This window comes from Tenrec ecaudatus, chromosome 12 (genome assembly GCF_050624435.1).
Source record: "Tenrec ecaudatus isolate mTenEca1 chromosome 12, mTenEca1.hap1, whole genome shotgun sequence".
Taxonomy (NCBI): domain Eukaryota; kingdom Metazoa; phylum Chordata; class Mammalia; order Afrosoricida; family Tenrecidae; genus Tenrec; species Tenrec ecaudatus.
This window is the reverse complement of record NC_134541.1, coordinates 37,087,028-37,113,960: the sequence shown is the minus strand read 5'-3', so window position 1 is coordinate 37,113,960 and position 26,933 is coordinate 37,087,028. Positions and strand designations below refer to the sequence as shown.

General features: G+C 43.7%; 1 protein-coding gene across 3 annotated transcripts in view; it reads right to left on the bottom strand.

The window, feature by feature from the left end:
- The window catches only part of SHLD1 (shieldin complex subunit 1), a 103,322-nt gene extending 80,728 nt beyond the window's left edge, over nt 1-22,594 (bottom strand). Inside the window, exons 1-2 of one of the 3 annotated variants that reach the window (XM_075563975.1) lie at nt 22,509-22,594; nt 7,728-7,891 (exon numbers count right to left, since the gene is read on the bottom strand). In XM_075563975.1, the coding sequence (XP_075420090.1) occupies nt 7,728-7,887 (160 nt within the window). In that variant the 5' untranslated portion in view covers nt 7,888-7,891; nt 22,509-22,594. Of the gene's footprint in view, nt 1-7,727; nt 7,892-14,445; nt 14,928-22,508 lie in introns of those variants that run through there. The other 2 variants (XM_075563976.1, XM_075563977.1) reach the window with 2 other exon arrangements.
- Between the last annotated feature and the right edge of the window lie 4,339 nt (nt 22,595-26,933).

Here is a 26,933-nt window from a genome sequence, read left to right as displayed (position 1 = left end):
ACTTAATAATCAGGGGTTTGTGTGTTTTTTAGTCAATGTAGACATTTTAAAGAATCTAAGAAGGCAAAACTTAAGAAAGAAGAAACTTGAACATAATTAAACTATTTCAGTATTACCTTCTGGTCCATAGAAAATTGAAAATATTTTTAAAATCATTTTTTGGGAGCTTGTACAATTCTTATCATAATCCATACATCCATCCATTGTGTCAGCACATATGTACATTTGTTGCCATCATTCTCAATACATTTGCCTTCTACTTGAGCCCTTAATATATGTTGCTCATTTTCCCCCTCCTTACCCACTCCCCCCTACCTCACGAACCCTTCATCATTCATAAATTATTATTATTTTGTCATATGTTACACTGTCCAATGTCTTCCCCTGCCTTCTTCTCTGCTGTCCATCCCCAGGGAGGAGGCTATACATAGATTCTTGTAATTGCTTCCCCCTTTCTACCCCACATTCCCTCCACTCTCCAGGCATCACCACTCTCACCACTGGTCCTGAAGGAGTCATCTGTCCTGGATTCCCTGTGTTTTCGGTTGCTATCTGTACCTATGTACATCCTCTGGTCTAGCCAGATTTGTAAGGTAGAATTGGGATCAGGATAGTGGGGGCGAGGAAGCATTTAAGAACTAGAGAAAAGTTGTATGTTCCATCGTTGCTACCCTGCACCCTGCATCTCCTCCCCACAACCCTTCAGTAAGGGGGTGTCCGGTTGCCTACCGATGGGCTTTGAGTCTCCACTCTGCACTCACCCACTTTTACAATGATATGATTTTTTTGTTCTTTGATGCTTGATGCCTGATCCCTTCGACAGCTCGTGATCACACAGGCTGGTGTGCTTCTTCCATGTGGGCTTTTTTGCTTTTGAACTAGATGGCCACTTGTTTATCTTCAAGCCTTTAAGACCCCAGACACTATCTCCTTTGATAGCTGGGCACCACATTTGCTTATGCACACGTTTATCTTCAGTGATCATATCAGGAAGGTGGGCACCCACTGATAGGATTTTTAATTCTTTGCTGTCTGATAACTGGTCCCTTCTACACCTTGTGGTCAGACAGGCTGGTGTGCTTCTTCCATGTGGGCTTTGATGCTTCTCAGCTAGATGGCCACTTATTTATCTTATATTTAAAATATTTTAAGCAATTTACTGATATTAACATTGAGTTAATGGATGTTTGTTATATTAGAAGTTAATATTTGGGGGAAAGATTGATTGTGATATTCAAGTCTGATAAATACTGTGTTTATTTTTCCTCTATTTTGTTCATTTTTCCTAATTTCGAAGTGTTATAAATTATAAGACATATTAATATTATATAGTATTAGCAAAGAATTGGCTCTTTCTTCGCCATTTTGAAAGAAGAAAAAAATCTTTTATTACTAGTTTGAAAATCCGATTCATGCTTTTGAATGAATGGCTTATAAGTCAGGGTAGATTGGATGAGGTTCCGGCATTTCTCAGATCATGACTGAAACATCAAAGCTTCATGGGAAGTCATGCAACCTACACTCACTTCCTACTTTGTAGTTCGTCACGTCTGTTTTGTTCCTCATTACAACATTCCTAGACCTGTGTGTTGTGTGCTGCTCTAGAACTGACATGGCGACCCGATAGTTTGGCCTGTAGGGTCATCTAAGCCTTTTCTACTCCTAGGGCAACTAAAACATTCAAGGAGATTGTTCAAGCTTCCGTAAATGTTACTCTTGTCATTTCAGCTGACGGTTTGGGTAGATACTTATATCTTTGATGCTCAACTTTGCTAAATCAGATATCTTCACTGTTTTCTGGCTTGTTTCCTTTAAGTCTATTTGTTTACCTACAGGCTTCAGATTTACCTTCTTAACCTGATGCCTTTTCAAATTAGTGTGGGCCTTCCTTGATTTAAAAGTGTGCACCACATTCAATTAATAAGATACAGCATTTTAATTGGGAGCCTATGTGAAAGAACTCAGTCTATTCTGGGCTTCTAGATGAACATCACCTTCAGAACTGAATTAAAAGTTTCAACATGTGCTGAAAGGCTAGAAAGAAGATGGATAATAAGCTTTTGTATATTGTTTTGTTTTTTAGAGAGAGAAAAAAAGCTGTTTTGTCTTATAGCAGAGTGGCTGGCTGCACCAGAATGTGATAGATACTAACATTTGACTTGAGGGTATATAGTAAGCTGTAGAAGATTTCAATGGAGGTGTTGTCAGACCGCAAGAGTTCTGGGTGAGCTGTTACCGTAGCGAAAAACAGACACCAGGTTGATTTTATAAATCCCAACTTTATTCCTGGAAGTGCTTGGAGAAGGAAATCAACCAAGTTTCTCCTCTGAGATGTTTCAGAGTTCAGCCATGACCCCAAAAGTTAATAAACAAAAAACAGGGGTTTTTGTTTGTTTGTTCTTACAATGATTAGACAATGAGATTAGCAAGTTTTTACAATGTCACAGGATACAAATGATATCCTAAAAAAGCAAGTTTTGCAATTGTCAGTAGGAGATCTCAAACGAATAAGGTCATTCAGATAAGCAGCCAGACACAAACATCCTCCCAGTGTAGCTAAACAAGGGTGGGTCAGGGCATGGAAGTCTAATGGCCCCTGCAGAAATGAAGGCCAAATCATCCAGACACCATGGCAGTTGCAGACCTTGTTAGCCTCCTTCCTGAATTGGAACATCCCTGCTGATTAAGCTTAAATGGAATTTTTACTGTAAGGGAGGAGACTGGTGCATTTTAGATTTTTAACCAACTAAATCTTAAATCCCGTTATATTCCTAGTATTAATTTTCTCTGTGACATTAGTGGACTTTGCTTGCGTGTGGGGCTATTTAAAACAATGCAACATATTTTTAAAACCTTTATGACATTGGACATATTTGGGTGTATTTGTTAGGCTAGCCAGAATAGGGATTAAGGGATGTGGTCTCCCCAGTGCTTGCATAGGGCCACAACAAAGGAGCTGGGGGTGGGGGGATAAAATCAGGCACATTAATTAGACACCTATGGAAAGGTCCAAGCTGAGCATGCTCAGACACAAGCCCCCTAGGCCCAGGTAGGAGGTCTACCTGGGTGCACAGACTAGGCCCAGCCACATGACATCACCCAGATGCACTTAAACTCAGCCAATGTGGTTGGTCATTAATTTCAACCAGCCTCTCAGCTGGAGGAGATCAGAGCCTGCCACAGGAAAGCCACGTCAGTCACTTTGATTCCTCGTTGCCTCCTCTCTTGTTTGGGTGCGTTTTTTGCACACAAGCTTCCCAGGCCCTCCCTCTCAGGGCACTCTATTGGGTATTCCTACTCTTGGCTCCTGGGATGCCCTGTGAATACTTGAAACTTCCCTTTCCCTCGTAAAAGTTACTTGGATTTACAAACGTGCTTCTGCTGCGTGAATTCTTTCAGCAGTGCGAAGCAAGAACCTAAGCAAAACACTCCAGAAACCTAGCAGATTTGCTCTTAGGATAGAAAAAAGCTGGTGGACCTGTTTTTTTTCTAGATCAAGGGTATTTGCATCTTGAAAGGTCAGAGGGTAGTTAGCTTATGAAGACGCCTCAACACGTGAATCAGACTTTAGCCAACGTGGGCAGGTCTACACCTTGAAGACCAGAGCCTATCTGCGGTATGTAGTTTATAATTTGCACTTTCAAATCTTCCATAAGATGTGACATAATGATAATACTCTCTACTAAAGCAGCAATGGGGTCGTTGTCTTTTAAAGGGCTTAAAGCCAGAAAGACCAGCGGACCATTTCACTCAGAGCATTGTGCCCTGTTGGAGAATTCCGTCTGTTTAAGGGAACAAACTCTAACAAAGGAAAAAAAAAACAAGGACAGTCTAGTCATTTGGGTTTAAGGCTGATTACGTGACCATTTAATCTGGTCTCCCAAGCCATGTTATGATGTGTCTGTCTCATGCTCATAATCTTCATCGCTTTTTTAGTTGTGCATCTTAAAAATCAATTTTTAAGAAGAGGTCTCACATTAGCTAGGGTGAATTTTTCCTTTGGGGGGAGAGAGGGGGAAGACTAACTAGTTCCTGTGATACAGCGTTGCTCCACAGTCACCCTAATTGCACAGACACTCCGACAATGGTGCTCAGTGGTTTTTTCAATGAAGGTTCGTGGTCAGTCGGGCGTGGGTAAATCCCTCTTTAAGAGGGTGATTTCACTTCTGTTTGTGGGTAGAGAATGGCAGCCTGTCCTTGGAGAAATGCCTAACATGACTAGTATAGAGCCCTAATGAAATAGAACCACCCTGCATGCTTATGTATTTTTGATACAGTCGGTTTTCAGTCTGGAGATCCTGGATTGTGGATTTTGTCATTTCGAAGTTCACTGCATTCTTCAGAAGTCCCATCAGAAGGACCCCATTTGGAAACACTACTAAGTGAACATGACTCAACCTTAGACATTGGTTGTAGATAAAGGTATTGAAATACGCCTTTGGACTTAAACCTGAAATTCCCTAATGCGAGAAGAAGCAGAAGGCTGCTATCCCAAGGTCATGGATTTTGAATCTCTAATTAATGGCTTTGGGGTTGCCTAATAATTGATCATGTGAGACCACTACATGATTGCTATTTTCACATTTTCTTTGCTTTTTGTGATGTGTCTTGATTCTGCAGGGCCATAGTTTTGCATTGGTAAGTGAGTGTTATTGAAATTGTTGCCTTGCGTCTAACCCATATTGCTTTCTTAAACAGTGTTCCGTCACTTGTTTTAATCTGTATATGTGACTAGTCTATCCACCTTCGTCTAAAAGGCTTGACTATATAAACCACCACCCCCTCTTTTTATACTAGTATTTTCAATTCGATGCCATTGGCGACATCAGGAGTCTGTAAGCTGTGGCTCTCTTTCCATATGTGGCTCTTTCAGTATGTACATGTGGCTCTGAAGTAAACCCGAACATTTTAAAAGGATATTATTCTGATTATGTAATTTCATTTGTTTGTAAAAATATATTTATGGCTCTCAAATAATTTTTTAATTGCTATGAGGAACAGGATTGGCTCGCCCATCTCAGAAGTTTGCTGACCCCTGGGCTAGATTAATGATATTAACCTTGGAATTACCACATGTCCCATGGAGTTTCTTTACATTGCTTCTCAAGGGGCTAATGGGGTGGCCTCTAAAGTCGACCATCATGACTCAAACTCACTGCCAGCAAGTCAATAATGACTCACGGCCACCCCCACAGGACAGAGTAAAACTGCCCCTGGGGGGTTCCAAGACTGTACCTCTCTCTTTTTTTCTTTCTATTTTTTTTTAGATTGTAACTCTTTATGGGAGTAGAAAGCTCATCTTTCTCCCCTGAAGCAACTGGTGGTTTCAAACGGCTGACCTTGCAGGTAGCAGTTCAACATGTAACCACTATGCCACAGGGGCTCCTTACTGTAGACTGCAGAGCTATATAAACCTTAACTATAAATGGATTTTGAGCTCCCACTTAATCAGAGCCCTAATGTCAGAAAGGACTACGGATGGCAGTGGTTGCCCCAATCCATTGGCAGAGTCCCCAGAGAGATTAAGCCTCCATTACATTCTTTCCGACCATTAATCGATGATGTGGATAATCAAGCAGACTGCCTTGGCAAGTAGGTTATCTCCACCTCTCCAGAGGCAGCCAGAGCGGGAGTCTCTCTCTTTGGGACTTGCCTGGGTGGGTCCCTGATGGAGATCACCGCACTGGGGACAGTAGAGGAGGTCAGGAGTCGCACCTTACCAGTCTCGCCCTGACTGCCTTGGTCGGCAGGCCCTGGACCAACCTTGTAAACGACAATGTCATCGCTTTCCTGCTTCTGTAGCCCCACCTGTGACTGTGACGGATTGATCCGCCAGGGATCATGCTTTTGTGATCATGCTCCTTTGCCCCCCTGGCCCTGCCCCATGCCTTTTTTAAAAGCTCCGTATCTCAAGGAGCCCTGGAACACCATTTTAACTTCCTGCTAATGGCCTCCCTCATCCAGACGATGTGCCTGTGTCTTTGTCTCTTTTAAGCCTTAATAAAGGTTCTCCTTAAATTAAACTAAATAAATAATGAGCATTTTTTTTCTGGTTTCTACCCCTCACCCCGAGACTCCTTGAAGACACTGAAAAGCAGACATCATGCCGACTGCCACCACTGGGTTCCTTATCATGGCTGCTGCCGTCAGGTGCTCTCGGATCCATTTTGACTCAGAGAGAACCCCATGGAGAACGGCCTCTCGGGGTTCTCCAGGCTGTAATCGATACAGGAACTGATCACCACATCTTCCTCCCACAGAGCGGGTTTGAACAGCCAATATTTTAGTTCACAGCACGGTCCTTAAACACGGAGCTGTCTGTTCCCATAAAGACTTCGCCTCAGAACCCCTATACAGGGTAACTATGTGTCAGAAAGGGCAGGATGGCCATGGGTTGGGTATATATGTATTTGCTATTATAATGATACTTACATATATATGTATCATGATAACAATAGCCGTAATACTGAAACCAAACCCAAGGCCATAGAGTCTGTTTTGACTGATAGCAACCTATAGGACAGAGAACTGTCCCTTTGTATTTCTGAGGCTACAAATCTTTAGGGGAGCAAACAGCTTCGTCTTTTTATTGAGGATTGACTGGGGGCGGGGGGTTAGCAGTGAAGCGTGTGACCGACCGTCTACCACCCCACCAGGTCTCTTTCATAACGGCAACAGTGAAGGTAACAGGAATAGCGATGGCTCACTGGCTGAGCCTTCCACGCAGAGAGCATTCTTAGTGCCATTTTGTAGGTGAGAGGTTCAAACCCATGCCCCACGCCTCACAGCTTGTGCCCTCTGGGAGCAGACTGGGTAATGAACAGGGCAGGGGTGGGTGAGCATTACAACCAAACATGGCCTCTTAGGTGCCCAGTGTTGCTAGAGCAGAAGTCCCACATGTGGTCACTTTAACAAACATACATGTATTTTCACGCAGACTGAGGAGGCGGAGAGCTCAGGTACAGGGCATCGGCTCTAGTCTAGAGGAAAGCACTTTCTCTTTGATGGCTCTAGGCCAGGGCCCATTTCTCCTCAGCTTCTGCTCGCTGGCTCTGGGAAGATATCCTTATGTCTTTGCTCACCGCTTTAATCCCTTCTATATCTCAAAAGAGATCGATTTAAGACACATTCCGCATTCACTCAGTCTCCTTAACATAACCACAGGAATGGAGATTAGGAAAAGTGTCACTTAAATCCTGGGAATCATCCACAAAAGGAAATCTCATGACCCAATATGATGGATTACCTGTAGGCTTCGTACCCCTGTGAAGATTTCGTCTCAGAAACCCAAAGGGGCAGTTCCATTGGGTCCTGTAGGGTGGCCATGAGTCGGAATCGACTCGATGGCAGTGAGTTTTGAGGGTGTAACACATAATGAGCCCATGCTGACATTTTCTGGTGACATTTTAAAAGACCAGAAGAAAGTAGCTGCACATTCTCCTGATTGAACCAAAAGTACCCAGTGGCTGGAAGTTTTGCCAGAGATCCCAAAGGGACCCAAGACAAAAAAAAAAAAAAAAAGAGGGCCACCAGGAAGCCGCCCCTAGTGGATGTCACACCAGGGAGATTTCCTTTGAAGTCTCTGCCCACAGCTTTGCTGAGGTAAGGTGTTTTCCTACCCAAGACAATCAATTCATCCTCAGAAAACTGCTGTTTGACAAGAGAAAAGCAAACCTTGGCATCCCTACCCGTGCATCTGTCCGTTTGTTTTAAACGCGGCTGCTTACCTGGATCCACATCAGAGGAACTAGGCGAAGAAAAGGCTTCCAGAGAACTGAAAGCCGCGCTGCTGGCCTCCTGGCTGGGTGTCTGCAGGAAGATGTCTCGCAGGTCACAAGCTGAAGGCAGGTTCAGAGAGCCGCTCTGAGTGGCTTCCTGGTCTGCCATAGTCCTGTCGCAGCAAGAGAGAACACCATTTAGAACAAAAGGCACTGTGTCACAGGGACCTCCAGAGAGCCAGGCTGCCAGGGTTGATGTCCTCACACGCACCCTGCATTTCAAATGATGGTCAACGCTGAGTAATCCACTTCCCCCCATGATGAGGATGAGTGGTCTCTTGTCTTTACTCTCGATGTCGTATTTGTTTATCACCCCTTCTTGCTACAGAAAGACACCTGGCTGCCTGCCTGAGGAAAAGGGGGCAAGGGCAACACAGACCCGTGTGCCACACTCTACCTAATCAAGAGGGACGGGTTTGAGGAGAAAATGCTCGTGATGTTGTAAATGCAAAAATGTCTTAAAACAGCGGTTCTCAACCTGCGGGTCATGACCCCTTTAGGGGCCGAATGACCCTTTCACAGGGGTCCCCCGATTCGTAACAGTAGCAACATGACAGTTATGAAATAGCAACGAAAATAATGTTCTGGTTGGGTCATCACACCATGAGGAACCGTATGAAAGGGTCGCGGCCTCAGGAAGGTTGAGAACCACTGTCTTAAAGCAAGAGCTGAACAAAAAAGGCAAGCAACCAAATTTAAAACGGGCAGAGGACACAAACGAGCACTTCACCACATAGGACACTCGGCCCAGAACCACCTGAAAAGAGGCTCACAATCATTAGCTATGACGGCGATGCAAATCACAACTCTAGTGAAACACTCCCTCACCCTGAAAAAGGGGTTCTGGTGAGCAAGCAAGTAAACAAACAAACAAATAGAAAACAAGCATGGGCGTGAATGCCAGGAGGTTGGACCCCTTCTCCAGGAATGGCACAGCCACTGTGCAGAAGAGTATGGCGCTGCCTCCCAAGGCTCGGAATACCTTGTGATCCAGCAGTCCCACCTCTAGGTAGCCAGCCTAGAAATCCAATTGCAGTGACAGGAATAGACATGTACACACCTGTGAGCCATCGAAGTGCCTGTCAACAGGTGAATGGCTGAACACAGTGTGGCACACACACACACCGGAAGCCTGTGTCGTGTCACCATAAAGAATAACGGTGAGTCTTTGAGGCATCAGACAAGGTGGATGAATCTGGAGAACATTCGCGCAAGAGAAATATGTCAACTGCAATACTGTCTGAGCACACGTTTCTAAGAGGACATACGTATTCCGAGACCAATGCCGATGGGTCATTACCAGAGGTGTGGGGAGGGTGGAGCAGGAAGCACTCTCAAGAGAGTAGACACTAGTTAGTTCCGGTGACGGGTGATCATCATACAGCATGATCAAGATGACTCAAGTTCCTATGACGTGCGCACGAGGAAAAGGTGTCTTGGTAAAGGATATAACAAATGCAATTTGGAAACAACTACCCCCCAAAAGGGTGTGGTGAAGTAAATGTGCATGTGGGCACCTAAGTACATGAATCTGAACATGTGGGAACGATGTATCCATAGAAACAGCTACTGTCATATTTAAATACAGATATGTGTGTGTATCCATGCATATAATATACCACAGAGAGGGTACGGATCTTTCTTAGACATATTCAAACAATATTGGTTGGGTGGAGGCGTGTTTGAAGACAGACTCATGGGACAACTCTGCTGCCATACTAGAGTTCCCAGAGCATACGTTCTACATCCCAGTGTAATCAATAGTGTCCTAGCAGCTTGCGAGCCGCCATCTACAACATTTGACTCGACTTATCTGGAACACAGAGAAAAAAAGAAACCAAAGACTCAGAAAAAGAAAGCATCTCCAAGACCAGTAGTTGACAGGCACCATGCCCTTATCTACCAGACGCCCAGAAGAACTACCTGGTGCCCAACTACCACTACTAACTAATCTGACTGGGACCATAGTAGATGGATCCTCATTGAATCAGAGAGAGAGAAAAAATCCACACTTACTGAACCAGTTAGAGGACTCCTTGAAGCTACCACTCAGAGATAATCTTTAAAACTTAAACTAAAATGATCTCTTCAGGTCACCGGTTAGCCCAATAACAGATTGGATCATAAAAGTAAGACTGCCACTCATGACTAACGAACTCATTTAGCCACAACAAATAAATTAATGTAGGAGGACCAAGTAGTCCGAAATTATTTAAAGTAAGTGGCAGGTAAGCTAAAGTCCTAGATATGATACAGTCAGAATGGAATGAATGAGAATGATGACCCATTGTGAAAAATGTAAATAATATCACTGAATAATCTGTGTAGAAATTGTTCAATGGGGACCTAATTTACTGTGCAAGCTCTCACCCCAAACACAACAAAGTACTTTTTTATTTTAATTATAGGTCCAGTTGATCTAGATTTTCTACTGTGAAAATATATAAACTTAGCAGGGGAAAGTCTGGAAGGGGTGAGAGGGCCTCGTCAAGTTCACGGGGAAATTCCATTATCTTTCAATTCCATTTTTCCATGAACTTTTGGAAGCCCCTTTATAGACCCCAAATCATTTTCTCTGGCTGCAGGCTTTCTGTTCCTGTAAACGGTTCCCCCTTGGGAGACAGGAGCAGTCGACCCTGCTCTATGGGGGTGGGGTGGGGGTGGGTGGGGGGGTGTTTACAAGTCGGCACAGACTTAATGGTACTGAGTGTTTTGATAGGTAGGTAGTGAGATCACAAGTGATTTCCACCTTCTTTCTGAGCTATTCATACATGCTTTCAGTCATCGATTTATCCAGCCTGGCCTGGTGCACACACACGTGTGCCTTCTCTTAAGAAGCACACCATTTGGGAGGGATCAAACACAGGGACATTTCACTTAATACAATGAGTCAAAACAGAGGGGAGCCCAAAAGGGGTGGTGGGTAGGCCTAGGCAAGCTTTCTGGAGGAGACTACCCCAGGCACAGGACAGGGCAGGCTCGAGGTCAGCAGGAGCCCAGAAGAAACCAGCTTGGATATATACCTGTTGGCACAGCGTGTCAGGAGTTTGAAGTGTGAGCTTGTGCCGTGAGTAACTGGAGGAGGGTGTTGGCTGGTTGGTTTCACAGTCACCGCGTCTCCTTCAGAACTTTTCTGGGAAGGACAGCAAGACCTGACTTCTGTCAACAACATGGAGCCTCAACTTCTAAGCTGAGCCCCAAAGCAAAACACAAACAAATAAGCAAACTCACTTGTGGGTACAGTCCCGGGAAGAGAGAGTATGTGGACAAACTCAACATTCATACATTAAGGGGTCTGGAAGGATGGGGTTCCCATGGAGGGAACCTTCCCTTCCATAAGTTGGACATGTGTTCAAGTCACATTCTTTTAAGTAAAATCCATTCCCCTCAATGCCCCCCCCCCAATAATAAAGCCAATTTAAGGTGCTGCTTGAAAACAGGGTCGCTTACTATACACTTGGAGGTCAATGGCTTGAAGGCTGTCTGCCTGATGGTGGTCTGCCATCAAAAGCAACCAGACCCTATTGTCTGTCCCACCCGAAGTATGGCCCACCCCCTCTGAGAAGGAGCATAGATTATTTCCCTGGAGAAGAGTTCAAAGACACCTAAGGTCAAGCCAGCTCAGGGATGAACAAGGTTAGGCTGCCATATTGACTCTAAAGCCCACTCTTCTTGTTACGCCTGTACCGTCCTGTTACATGTATGCCTCTAACAGCTCCCCTTCCTATTGCATGCATACCCCTAGTTCATCCCTGTCCTGTCCCCTTCCTGTTACATATGTGCTTACCTTGGCTTGTGTACCCAAGATTATATAAACCCAAGACTGTAACTGTTCACGGCCCTGGAAAGCTCAGTCTGTCTCCGGAGGAGTGGCTAGTGATTTCAAAATGCTGATTTTGTGGTTAGTAGCCCAATACAAACTCACTACTCCACCCGGGGTCCTGAAAGCTGAGCCCTAGAGACCTCCACAACAGCTTCTAGGGCCCAGTGTCTGCATACTTCCTGGGCCCGTGCACATCTATAGGAGCCTCTGCGCGGGGCACCCAGGTCTCTCTAAGAGATAACGATGGGCTGGGGAGATGCCGCCCCAGAAGTGGTCATCATCATTAAGCCATGTAGCCCTCACTAAGCATCTTGAATACCATGCTACCAGGCACCACACAGAGGAGCTACATGTTCGGATTTAGCCTGTGAAGGGCAGGTGGGTTGGCAGAGCCTAAGCCTGGCAACAGGAGTCCTTAGGTATTACAGACAGTTAAGCATTCGCCTGCTAGTTTAAAAGTAGGCAGTTTCAAGCCATCTAGAATGAAAGGCCTGTTGGTTGGTTTCTGAAGGGTCCCAGTAATGAAAACCCTATAAAGTCCAGTGCGACTGCATGAACGGGGTTACTGTGTGGTCGTGGGTTTGTTGGGAGCCGTCTGGCAGCAGATAGTCCGAAGAATGATTGGCATTCGAGTAAACTACAGCAGGACATTAAGAATCAAGAGTAAGGGACAGATGACAAACCTGTTTAGGAACTAACATGAGCAGAACTTCATGGATACGGGGATTAAAGAGAAGCTGAGAGCCACTGAGGTAGGCCTCTAGCTTCAGTGGCCGGTCTGTGCTAACAGCCAAACTGAAGAAGGGGCGGGCTTGGGGAGAGAGCAGGATTCCACACTATCCAATCCTATTTTGGGGTAAGCACTGCACTCCTAGGCCCCCAAATTGGCAGTTCAAACCCAGAGGCATTCCTCGGGAGGAAGTTGAGGCTCTTGGCTTCCATGAATATTCACTACCTTGTGAGGCTGTCAAGATACTTGGGAGCCCCTATGGAGGGAACTCCTATGGGCCTTTAGGGAGTCCCTTACAGAAAGCCCTCTGTAAGGTCACTGTGAGCAGGAATTGACCCAGCAGCATGGGATGCCGCTGTTAAAATACCAGTCAGCACGTGAAAGATCCCAAGCCAGACGCAAGTGAAAGAGTTCAGAGGACCGCAAAGAGAACAGCAGTCAGCGTTGTCAAGAGCTGTCACGAGTCGGCCCCTGACCCACGCTGGCCCCGCATCCACTGGGACAAAATGCTGCCCGTTCCTCTGCCACCTCCATGATTGGATGCAAATCCAACCACTGTGACTCATATGGCCACACACCAAAAGGTTTTCGACTGCAGATTTGAGATTAATTCCTAGCCTTAGAAGTTCCACTGAAACCCGGTCTGCATGATACATACAAACACCCAAGCCTCCACCCGGAGATGGCTGCTTCCGGCACTGGAGGCCCACTGGCTGGGAATCCAACCTACGTCTCCCACACAGCAGGGGCCAAATCTACCACTGAACCCACACGAAGAGCAGTGGACATTTCTCTGAGTGCTTGCTGGATGGGAGACTCTGTGCTAAGAGCTTGTGGGCAATCACCCGGAACGCACGTAATCCTGTTATGGTCCTCATTTCAGGCAGGCACCGACTCCCGGAGAAAGAGACTCACTCACCCAAGGTAGCCGAGCTAGAGAGCAGCCCATCGAGGGGGGAGCCAAACTCCCAGGCCCGCCAGGCCCCCAGCCTTCCGAGTGTGTACAGCATCAAGGCTGCAGAGAAATCGACCACCCGCTCAGGCACAGAGGGGAGCGTATGACAACACTTCAGCCATGAACCCAGTGAGACCCTTGTTGCTTAAGGACACCATGTCACATGCTGCGGTGGACATTCCCTCGGGCAGTGAGTGTGCCAAGATAGCAGCTGATTGCTCTTGAGAGGACTGCAGTGTCCAAGGTTCCCCGAGAAGCAAGAACATCCTGTCTTTCGCAGGCACTACATTAGCCAACCAAGCCTGACATTTCAGCAAACACCTCGAGCGCCCACGCCACCGCCTCCTCACCTCAGGTTACCTACCAGTGAGTGACAAGGCAGGGGAGGCTCGAAGCCAGCGGAGGATGTCACTAGTTAGGGCCACAGAAAGAGCCCCTTCTGAAAACAGAAGCACACTGATGCAAGATCCATCTATTCTTTCCGAATCACTTATGTTAAATGCCAGATAAGTTCCAGGCTGGGCACAGGGCCAGAAAGAGCCCGGAAGAGAAGACAGGTTCCTATCTGTGTGTACAAGACAGACTATTCAGGTTCCAGTGAGCGCGGTGTGAAGAAGACAAGCAATGGGGCCAAGGAGATCCTTCCTTGAGGTCTGCGACACTGGTACTGGCAAGCCAAAGGCAGTTCTTTCATCTGTCTGGAAAAGTGCCAGTCCTTTCCGCTCTGTGGTTGAAATGGCTTTTCCTACCCAGCCTGGCCATTCTTTTTCCATACTGGAGAATATAAGATGTCCTGGGATTACAAGTTCCCTCTCCATCTTTCTCCTTCAGAGAGGCTGGTGGTCTCGAACTGCCAACTTTGTGGCTCTCAGCCCAACACGTAAGGACCACACCCTCTGTGCTCCTCACAACAGGGCAGCTGTCGCTTTATCTAGCAAAGTGCGCCCGAGTCTCTGTGAAAATAGCACGGTGGTATCCGTCCTCCTCTAATCACAGGAAGGGTGAGGAAGAATTGCCATCAGCCTCAGCCCAAGGCTGATTCTTATGAAGAGATGATCAAGCATACCTCTTGACACCCATTTCTGACACCCACTGGCCCTCCCAACTGGGTTAAACAGTTAGTTGCCATGGCCACACAGAGCTCACACACAATACTCACCATCTTGGGGTTTATTAGGGAAGTGTGATGGTTAGGTGTTGTGTCATCTTGGTGGCATCAGGATTCTCAGTAGTTTGGCAGGTGTGGTCTTCCCCATGCTGCGATCCAATATAATGTAAGCAACTCCATGATGGAGTCTGCTTTGAGCAGTCAAGCAGTTGAGGGGAGATTAGGGTGGGGAGTAACCCTTGACTCAAGTCACAGTCCTGTCAATGTTTCCTCAGGGCTCTGGCCTACTTCACACATAAGTAGGTGCTGTGGAGAGCTTCTTCATTTTTTGCTGGTTTGTACACTATACCTGGCACTTCACCCTCTGGTTCGTTGGACTTGAATCAATGGCCTGCCATATTGCCTGCCGATCCTAGACGTCATCAGAACATGTCATTTGATCTGCCGATCTTGGCCTCATTCGCCTCTGGATCTGCCATCCATGGTCTTCCTGCTTCTTGGTTTATCTTCTTACTTCCTGGTTTGGCAGTCCTGGCAACTAGGAGAGCCAGGAAAAACCTTCAATTCATATCTGACCTTTGGACTTGAACTCAACTAAACTTACCCACTTCTACAACTGTGTAAGCTCCTTTCTTGATACAAATTTCTTTCTTCATATGTATGGGCATGTATCTCTGGTTTGCTTCTCTAGAGAACACAGGCTAACACTGGAAGTAACAGGTTACAATTCAGGATTGGGACACAGTTCTTTGGTCAGGACAGCTTCTTAGTCAAACCCATATACAGCCCTTTCCTTGGTCCTCTGGGGCTGATCCAGCTTCTATCCTGTTGGGCAACTGTTACAATGTTCTTTAGGCCTGTAGGTTACCTGCTCAAAGGAACCCCATTCCATCCATGAGCTCAGCCTGAAGGCACTCAGCTCTGTAGCTCCGTGGATTAGTAAACAAACCTTCACCAAGTGCCCCGAGATGCTACATTCTGCCAATAAGCTTCCTGTGTAAAGACACCCAGGCTTCTCTCTCCTTAGGTCAGAAAGCCCACTACGCTGTCTCGTATGGGTCCTCTGGTTGTGCTGCCTCTCCTGCCATTGTTTCATCTCTTGATTTCTCCATATCATATTTCTATCTGTTTCTGGTTTAAGTACTTTTTAGTGAAGGGGCCCTGAATCCAAAGGACACACTCAGTTCCCATCTCTTCTTGGTGGTGCTGGTGAAGTGTCTCATTAAATCTTTGAGGCGGCTCACTTTTTGCCTAGTATGATGTCAAAACTGAGCAACCCCTTCCTTAGGGTTCCATACACTTTATTGGCAATGATGCCACCCCCAAAGGGTGCCATATCCCTTATTAGCATGCTATCTACTCCCTCTGATAGGCTACAAGCACCTTGTTTGCATAATCCCAATTTGATGGGAATGACAAGACCATGGTGAAAAGGTCATATAGAAAGGATCCATCACAGCACAGCCAGGCTCCTGCCCCTTTCCATTATGACAGTGCACCTGCTCATTCTTTGAAAGTACCAGGATGGTGCTATAAGAGTTCTGTTGGGAAATACAACCCACAACCCTATCCCCCTATAGCTTTGCTCTGAGCCCTTTAGACTTCTTTTTTGCCCTCCGAACTCAAAGCACATTTAAAAGGAACAAATGAAGTCCCTCAAAGATAATTTGGATGTGGTGTAAATCAAAGAGTACATAATTCTCTGGTGAACAGAGAGACCGAAACGCAATCTTCAGAAGTGTATAGGAGGATATGCAAAGAAAACACTAGCTTCGCACTATGAGGGTTTTGCTTAATCAAGGTTTCTGTGATTTCTGTAGCAATGCTTTTTGCCTAACCCATAGGCATTACATTAACAGATTAAAGACCAAAACTACATGATCTGATACACATTACATTAATAGACTAAAGGCAAAAAGCCATGATAAATTGGGCGGGGGTGTGGTGAGAGGGAGCGGAGCATTTGACAAAGTTAAGCACTTCCAGGATCAAAACACTCAACAAACCAGAAAAGGAAGGGAACTTCCTCAACCTCAGAAAGCATTACACAAAACTTACAGCCATGGTCACATAGTGATAAATCACCGAATGTTTCCTAAACTCAGAACTAAGATAAGGACATTCACTGTCACCACTACCGTTGATCATTGTACTGGAGACTTTCGACAGGGAAATTGAAAACACAACAAAACCCCACTTCACGGCCATCCAGTCAATTCCAGCTCACAATGACCCTACAGGGTAGAGTACCACTACCAATTGTGGGTTCTAGAATCACAAATCTCTTTTTTTCCTCAATGGTTTTATTGGCACACACTTCACACATCATACAATTTAATTGTTCTCTCCTATTAAGATTTGTTGGAGGGAACAGGGAGGGAGGTGGAAAATGAGGAGCTGACACCAAGGCCTCATGTAGAAAGCAAATGTTTTGAGAATGATGATGGCAACAAATGTGCTTGACCCAATGGATGGATGGATGGATTGTGATAAGAGCTGTATGCGCCCTCAATAAAATGATTAAAAAATATTTGTGCAATCATTACCACAATCTGTTTCAGAACATTTTCTTCTCTTACTCATTGTTGTAGAACTATAAGTCTTTAGGGGAGTGGAAAGCTTCATTGTTTTCTCAAAGGGCGATTTGTTTTCAAATTGCTGATCTTATAGATAGCAACTCAACTACTCACTATGCCATGCAAGACTCCTAGGCAGGGAAATTAGGCAAGAAAATCAAAGGCACCTGGATTAGAAAAAAAATGTAGAACGATTTCTATTTGTAGATGACATTAATCTGGAACATAGAACATTCTACATAACCCACTGAAAGCACCATTGTTGTTGGGTAACATCAAGTTGGCCCTAACTCATAACAACACTGTGTACCAGGGCTGAAACACAGACCAATGTGATGCCATCCTCACAGCCAGGGCTGTGTGCCTGCCCTTGTTGCAGCCATGGTGTCAATTCATCCCTTTGAGAATCTTCCTCTTTTTCACTGACTCTCTATCAAGCAGGATGTTCTTTTCCCGGGACTGGACTACCTTTTCCTGATGGGTCCAAGGTATGTGACATGAAGTGTTGCCATGCTGACTTCTAAGGAACCTTCTAGCTGTACTTCCTCTGAGACAGACTTGCTTGTTGTTTTGCAGCCCACAGTATATTCAATATTCTGCACTACGATTGAAATATATCTTCTTTATTTACTGTCTAGCATCACATGCCTCTGAGACTAATGAAATTCCATAGCTTGGGTCAGGAGGACCTTAACCACAAGGTGACATCTTTGCATTTTAACACTTTAAAGAAGTCGGTGCAACAGATTTGCCCAGCACAATACATTATCTGATTTCTTGACTGTTTCTATAACAGTTATTATGCATCCAAGTAAAATGAAATAATTGACAATTTCAATATTTTCCCCATTTAGCATGAGATTATTTATAGTCTAGTTGAGGACTCTTTTTTTTAAATGTTAAGTTGTAATCCACAGTGAAGGCAGTCTTTTATCTTCATCAGTAAGTGCTTCTCAAGTCCTCTTCACTTTCAGCATACAAAGTTGTGTCATCATCCAGTCTGTATGCTGCTTAAAGAACATCAATTGCTCATGTTGAAGTTCAAGTTGAAGTTGAAGAAAGTTATAAGTCCACAAGAGATAGAGTACAAACTTGAGTACATCCTACTTGAATTCAGAGACCATCCCAAGAATAGATTGGACACATTGAGCACTAATGACCCCAAATCAGATGAGTCGAAGGATGTCATCAAGTACATCATACATGAAGAAAGCAAAAATACATTTAAAAGACCAAGCAAACAAAAAAACCCTCATGGCCATCAGTCTCTTCAAACACTTATGGACTCTAAAGAACAGAGTGGAACTGCCCCTGTGGGTTTCTGAGAATGTAAATCTTTATGGGAGCAAGAAGCATCTTTTCCCCTCAGAGTAGCTGGTGGTTTGAACAGCTGACCTTGTGGTGAGGAGTCCAACACATAACCCACCACGCTGCCAGGGCACAGAAAAGGGGGGAGAAGAAAAAAAGTATGTTAGAAGAAACTCTAAATCTTGATAATGAAATATAGATTTGATAAAGTTAAAGGAAGAAATGCTGAAGTAAAAGAGATGAGAAGTTTACAAGGAGTAGCTTAGGAAGACAAAGTAGAATATTATTGTAAAAATAATACTGGAGTTACAAAACCAAAAGGTATTTCTCAAGCTGTAAGAACTAGGGGGGGCGGGGAATGCAAGTCCTGGGCTAAAATAATGAATGGTTCTATGGACAAAATATTGAGCACCACAGGAAATATCAAAAGAATATGGTAGGATCATGCAATCACTGTATCAAAAAGAATTGGAGGACATTCAATCATTTCACACGACAGCGTATGATCGAGAACTAATGATACTGGAGCCAAGCCAAAGTGCACCGAAGGTAAAAACAAAAAAATCTCTAGGAATTGATAGATGCCAATTCCGATGTTTCAGTAAACAGTTACAAAGCTGGAAGCATTCACCGGTCCAAAGAACTTTGGGAAACAGTTATATGGTCGAGTTAACTGAAGAGATCCATGTCTGAGATCACCCATGTCAAAGAATCAATCCACCTGAATGTGGAAATTATCAAACAATATAGTTAATCTCACACGCAAATAAAGTAAAGGATATGGGCAAAGGGATAGCCTTGTTGATGCTAGCTGGATCTTAGCTAAAAGCAGAGAATTCCAGAACGATGGTTCCGGGTGTTTCATTAACTATGCAATGGCACTCTACTGTATGAATCATAACAAATATTGATAACATTAAAAAATATATAGGGAATTTCAGAACACTTGCTCATATAGAGATGAGCCCTGGTTGTGTAGTAGCTATGTGTTGGCTTGCTAACTACAAGGTCAGCTGTTTGAAACCACCAGCTGCTCTTCAGGAGAAAGAGGAAGCTTTCTACTTCTGTGAAGAGTTACAGTCTCAGAAACTTACGGGGGCAGTTCTACCCTGTCCTATAGGGTCTCATTATGAGTTGGCATTGACTTGATGGCAGTGAGCATGAGTGAGAGCTCATGAAGAACTGTTCATAATCCAGATTGTTGTGGATGTTAGGTGCTGTGTAGTCAGTGCCAATGCATAAGCAACCCGATGTACCACAAAACAAAACACTGCACAATCCTGTACCATAATCCAAGAGACAGACATTCAACCACAAGGGAATATGCATGGTTTAAAACAAGAAAACGTATGTATCAAGGTTGTATCTTTTTGACACTTGTATTTGGTGAAGAATCTGAGAATAATAAGTAAATACTCTGAGAATCTGAAATATTTGAAGAATTCAGTACCACAAAAAAGACTAGAACCAATAAATGAATTCAGCAAGGTTGCAGAATATAAAATCAATTATATATATTTTAATTTAATAATTTTATTTGGGGCTTGTACAACTCTTTATCACAATCCATACATACATCCATTGTGTCAAGCACATTTGTTGCCACCATCATTCTCAAAACATTTGCTTTCTACTTGAGCCCTTGGTATCAGCTCCTCATTTCCCCCCTCCCTCCCCAATTTTATATTTTTAAGATCAAATATATTTATATATACACACAGTAATGGACCATCTGAAAATAAAATTAAGAAACCAATTTCTTACAGAATTGTATCAAAAAGAATAAAATGCTTGGAAATAAATTTAACAAAATAAGTACAAGATTTATGTTTTGCAAACTATATAACACTACTAAAAGAAATTAAAGAGGCCCTAAATAAATACAAAAATAGCTCCTGCTCATAGATGGAAGATTTAAAATTATTAATATGCATGAACTTGATCTACAGATCAAGGCGATTCTTAGCAAAATTCCAGTTGCCTTTTTTATGGATATTATAAAATTGATTTTTTTTAATCTTAAGGAAATGCAAGGGGCCCAGAATAGGCAAAACATTTTTGAAAAATAACAAAGTTGAAGGACTCACACATCCCAATTTCAAAACTTATTATCAAGCTACAATAACCAGGACTATGTGGCACAAACATAAGGAGCAATAGATGTTGTTGTTGTTAGATGCCATTGAGTCATTTCTGACCACAGCAACCTTATGAACAGCAGAAGGAAACACAAGCTGGTCTGGTGCCAACCTCACAATTGTTCCTATTGTTTCAACCATCCATCTCCTAAAGGGTCTTCCTCTCCTTTGCTACCCGTCTGCTTTACCAAACACGGTATCCTTCCCCAGGAACGGGTTTCTCCTGACAACATGTCCAAAGTATGTAAAATGAAGTCTCAGCATCCTAGCCTTTAAGGGACACTTAGGCCATACTTCTCTCAAGACGGATTAGTTTTACTTTTAGCAGTCTTAATTGGAATAGAATTAAGAGTTGAGAAATAAGCCCTCATGTTCATGGTTGGTTAATTTTCCACAAAGGTGTCAAAACATTCCATGGGGCAAGAGTAGTCCTTTTAACAAGTGGTCTGAAAATGATTGAATATCTCAATCAGAAGAGTAAAGTTGGACCCTCATCTCATATGATAAACAAAAATTAAGTCAAAATGGGTCAAATATATGAGTTTAAGAACTAAAATCATAAAAGTCTTCAAAGAAAATATAGTGATAAAACTTAGTAGCATGGGTTTGGCAATGACTTCTTGGGTACAACAGAAAAAGCACATGCAACAACAACAAAATAAAGTGGATTCATCAAAAATAAAAACTTCTGTGTTATAAATAATACCACCAAACAGTGAAAAGAGCTACAGGCTGAGAGAAAATATTTGCAAATCATATGACTGATAAATGACCTGTATACAGAATAAAAAATAAAGAACTATTAGAACTTATTAATAAAGAAAAATAACATAATTTTAAAATGTAAAGTATCTAAGTAGACAGTTCTCCAAAAAAGAAACACAAATGTTCAACAAGTACATGAAAAGACACTTAGCAGTGTTAGTTGTTAAGGAAATCACAATAAGGTAACACTTCATTACCACTAGCATGGCCATCACCAAAAGCAAAGACAGTAACAACCTTAGATGAGGGTGTGGGAAAACTGGAATCCCCACCCATTTCTGCTGGTGGTGCAGTCACTGTGGGAGCAAGCTGACAGCTCCTCAAAATGCAAAACACAGAATTCCCACATGATCTAGCAATTTTACTTCTGCACCTCAAAGAAGCAAATATTATGAACAGACAAAAGTTGAACCAGAGTGTTCACAGCAGCATCATTTATACTAGCCACAAGCAGAAAAAATCCAAATGCCCATCGACCGATACATAAAACATGGCATCTCTGTAAAATGGAATCTTTCTCAATAACCAAAAAATGTACTAGTAAATGGACAAATAAATTTATATATACTACAATAGAAAAATGCTAAGTTAAAGAAACCTGTTGCCATCTAGTTGATCATCTTATATGAGCTGCTCACGGCATTTTCCAAGGAGGAGCCCTGGCAGCATAGTGGTTATGCCTTGGGCTGCTTGCTAACTGCAAGGTCAGCGGTTGGAAACCACCGGCCACTCCCCAGAACGAAGAGGAGGCTTTCTACTCTTGTAAAGAGTCAGTCTCAGAACCCCTCCGGGCAGCTCTGCCCCTATTTCTACTCAATGGCAGTGACGCATCTTTTCCCCATGAACATCGTTGGATTAACAGCCCAGCGTCGTGGGCTACCATTTGTATAAAAGGTCCAAGGAAAGCCATCCCATGGAGGCGGACTACTGGTTGCCAGGGAGTTGAGGGAGGAGCGGGTGCTAGTGGGGTTAAGGGAGTGACTGCACAGTATTAATGGTCATGGATGATGAATGTCACTGAATTATACACTTTACATGGTTAATTATATGCTATGTAAATATCTTTTGGGAAAGCTATTTTTAAAACAGGAGTTGTAGTCCATCCAGTCCCCAGGCCTGCAAACATTGCCCCAAACAGGCTGCCAAGACCACGGTTTGAGGGATAAGAATGACAGGGGGTGTCAGGGCAAGCCGCCCAAACCTCCACGTTGTCAAAGAATGACGGGACGCCCTGGAACGACCCACAGCCCCGCCTTGTCCCCGGTGCTACTGGGTCGAGCGGAAAATCTGGCGGAGAAAGGTGTAGACCTGCCCCATTTGCACTCACCACCGGTAGCAGCAGCGGCCCGGAAGCCGGAAGTGATGGCGTGGTCTTTGCTCTGGGAAACGTCAGGTGTGCAGGGAAGTCACTGGAACCATCTTTGCTAAGGGCACGTAGGGCAGTGGAAGGCTGCCGCCGCCATCTTGACTGAGGGCATTGTTTCTAGAGCCGTGGTTCTCCACCTTCCCGATGCCGCGACCCTTTCATACAGTTCCTCATGTGGTGGTGACCCCCCAGCCATAAAATTATTTTCGTTGCTACTACATCACTGTAATTTTGCTACTGTTATGAATCGTCATGTAAATACATATGAAGGATGTTTATTTTCATTGTTACAAATTAAACAAAACTTAGTGATTAATCACAAAACGGCATGCAATTATTTATTGTGAAATATTTATGTGTTTTCTGATGGTCTTCGGCAACTCCTGTGACAGGGTTGTTCCACCTCCACGGGGGTCGCCACCCACAGGTTGAGAACCTCTGTTCTTGAGGCAGTTTGCTGATGTGTGTGTGATTGATCAATGCTATGGGAACACTAAAAATATTGAAAATGTGAAAAATTAAAATGTCTGCATATTAAAACACTCAAAATGTCCTAAAGATTAGGACAGCTGCACTTGAGATAAGGAGCCCTGGTGGTGCAGTGGCTAGAGTGCTGAGCTGTTAACCAAAGGGTCCGCGGTTTGAACCTACCAGCCACTCCCCAAGGGGCAACTCTACCATGACCTGCAGAGCCACTGTGAGTCGGAATCCACTGAGATTTGGTTTACCATGTCAGCGTCTGTGAGTTTAAGACCACACGGGAGATTCTGTGACCTTATGAAAACAAATTTAAAAATAAAATTAGAAGTGAAGCATGTTCCTTCACCTTCAGGCAAACTTGGCACAGCAACGGTAAATTTCCTTTTGCAGTTTGTAGCACTGGTAATTGTTAGGGTTTGAGTTATCCCCCACTCCACCCCCCCAAAAAATGTGTTGTAAATCCTAACATCTATGCCTGTTATTATAATCCCATTTGGAAGTAGGCTGTCTTTGCTATGTTAATGAAGCAGGAGTAGTGTACCAGGTAGTTTGAGCAATCGCTATTGAGATATAAAAAAGAGATTAGCAAAGCAGTTAATCAGAGAGAGAAAAATATTCACATCCAGTCAATTCCTACTCTTAGGATGGAGAAGAACTGCCCTTTAGGGTTTCTGAGACTGTAGATCTACACGGTAACAAACAGCCTCATCAGTCTCCTGTCGAGTAGCTGCTGGTGGTGGTGGTTAGCCTCAAAATGCTTAACCCGTAGCATCACCAGGGCTCCTGAAAAAGATGCAAACAGATACCACTCCATATGGAGATCTCCAGAGAACCAGGACGCAGAAGCTGAGGACTCAAGGGTCTTCTTCCAGATCTGACAAAGGAGAATGGTTTCCCTTAGAGCTCTGAACTCAGACTTCTAGGCTCCTAAACTGTGAGAAAATAGATTTCAGTTTGTTAAAGCCAGCCACTTGAGATGTTTCTGTTAGGATAGCATTAATAAAAGACATAGTTTTGGCTTTTAACATATTTTCATTTACAATAGTTTATTAATTTGTTGGAAGAAAGAAGGAACTTTCTATTCCGGTATCACAAGGGCAGTTCTACCTACCCTGTCCTACAGGGTCACTATGAGTCAGCATGGATTCAAGGGGAGAGAGAGAAAGAGAAAGGGAGAGAGAGAAAGAGAGAGAGAGAGAGAGAGAGAGAAATCTATTATACTAAAAAAATCACTGCCATCAAGTATATCAGAACTGCCCCGAGGGGGTTGAAGGGTATAAATCTTTACAGGAGCAGAAGCCTTGTCCTTCTAACACAGAGAGGCCTGTGGGTTCATCCAGAGAGCAGACCAGTGAGAAACCCACTGCACCACCAGGGCCCTTAAGAATTTAGTATAGCTCATTAATAGACCACAGACTATCCAAGTAATGAACAAATCTGTCTTGGAAGAAGTACAACCAGATTGCTCCTAAGGAAGAAGTTTGGGAAGACTCACCTCATACTTTCGGCATTTTAGTAAGAGGGACCAGTTCCTGGAGGAAAATGTTATGCTGGCAAGGTAGAAGATTGGGGGAGAAAGAGACAGAGAGACAAGGCAGAGTCTCACCCTGGCTGTAACAGTGGGCTCAAACACAGACAGGCAGGATCTGAGCACGGTACAGGCCCAGGCAGCATTGCATTCTATTGTACATAAGCTTGCTGGAAATTAGAATGGAACTGAAAGCAGCGAACAAAACCAGCAACCCATCTCACTCTTCCATAACTTACATAATCAATTGTAATTATGTAAGACCTGAATGACATTAAGTTATATTCCTTAATATTGTTTATGGGAACGTGACAAACTCACTAAAATAATTTTTTGAATTGTTATGCAACTTTTAAAATGATAAAATTTATAGCAAAAGAAAATCCCATCTCCAGCTGTTTTGTCCCATTAGTCGCATTTAATCTGGAACCATGTTGAGTCATTCTTTGTTCTTCATGTTGGCCTGTGTTAAGAGATGAAGTCAGGTAGGATGCCCCTCACTTTGAGTGTCTGTGCTTTCACCGACTTTAACGGGATTCAACGTTGTTGATCACGCCTTCGCTCTGAAATCTCTCTCCTTTGATTCCCATGCTACGGTCTCCCCGTTTTCCTCTTTTCTCTCTGACAACTGATGCAGAATCCTATTTCTCTTCTTTCCCTTCTGTGTGGGGGGCTATTAGGTTCGGTCTCAAATCCACGGTTGGCACTACTGCTACACTAATGGGAGAGAGAGACTGGGCTTTCTACTCCTATAAACAGTTACAGTCTCAGAAACCCACAGGTGGGGGCGGGGGCGGGGGGGGTGTCATTGCTATGAGTCAGCATTGACTCCATGGCAGTGAGTTTGGTTTTGGATCTGAACTAGAGGTTCCCAAACCTCTGTGCCAAGACCTCTCCTGAGATCCCATCAACATATCCTTCAGACACCTTGAACTCAACCTGCCCCTAAATGGCACTAAGCATCTTCTCCTACCTCCCAACCAGCCTTGTGCTACTCCATTGTTTCCTGTCAAAGGAAGTTGGTACATTTACTCGTTAAAGCCAAATGTTCAAAGCCAAAAGAACAAACCCCTTGCTCCCATCTACAATGTCCATCCTATCCTCTCCGTTTGCTCCTCTCTCTTAAACTTCTAGTGACTACTCTGTAGCTTCATCCTCGCTGCCACTTCCCACAGCCCACCAATATCTGCCACCTGGATGACAACAGCTTGTCAATTGCCCACCCATCTCCCTTCCAACCAAAGTGATCTTTGAAAAACTGAACATTTGATCACACCACCCCTTTGCCTTCGAACTGAAACTCAAACTTGTTAGAGGGTTCCTAAAACATCCCTCATCACTATCCCCTAACCTCCACATTGACAATTATTTTTCATAAAAAATACTCTATGCTTATTCTCTCTTACCTCTGCTTTTCCTATACAGTTTCCTCCACTCACAATTCACTCAAATTCTCGCTACCATTGAGCTGATTTTGACCTTTAGTGACCCTATTAGACAGGCTAGAACTGCCTTGTGGGTTTCCAAAACTATAACTGTTAACAGGAGTAGAAAGCCACACCTTTCTTCCACAGAGTGACTGGTGGTTTTGAATTGCTGACCTTAGGGTTAGTAGCCCAATGCATAAGCGCGATGCCAACAGGACTCCTTTCCATTCACAATAGACAATCCTTTCTTTTCTTCTTGGGTCATGATTGTCCTTCAGTTTTCCCTGTAATGAATTTGCCCTCTAGGTAACTTTCTCTGATTTTTAAAATAGGAATTGGTTGCCCTTCTAAGGAATGTTCATATTCCTTTAGTTACTGATGGTTATTGTTGTTAGGTGCCTTGAGTCAACTGGTATTTCCTTAATTCCTATAGTGTTTTCCAAAATGCCTTCAGTGCATCTTGGAATTCTTCCATGTTCAATCAAATGTACAATCAATAATGCTCTCACTCACAACCCCTGGGTCTATTAAGACTCATGGGGCAGGACAGAACTGTAATTCTCTACAGAAATAGAAAACTCCATCTTTCTCCTTCATCTATCAATATGCTTGATAATTGCTGGTGATTGGAATGTGAGAATAAAAAAAGATTGTTAAGTGAAACGTATCATTTGGTAATAGAAATTATGCGGGAGATCACATGATAGACTTCGCAAACACCAGGATTTATTCATTGTAGCTATCCTTTTGAAATAGCATCAATGAAGACTATACATACAGAACTTACTACATGGAATACAAGGAATCAAATTGATTCTTTGTTAGTCCAAGTTGACTAGAGAAACGAATCCAGGGACACTCATATGTATGTAAAAGAGAACTTTACATCAAGGAGCAATTGTATATTAAGAACATATCCCAGCCCAGTCCAGGTCAAGTCCATAGATCCAA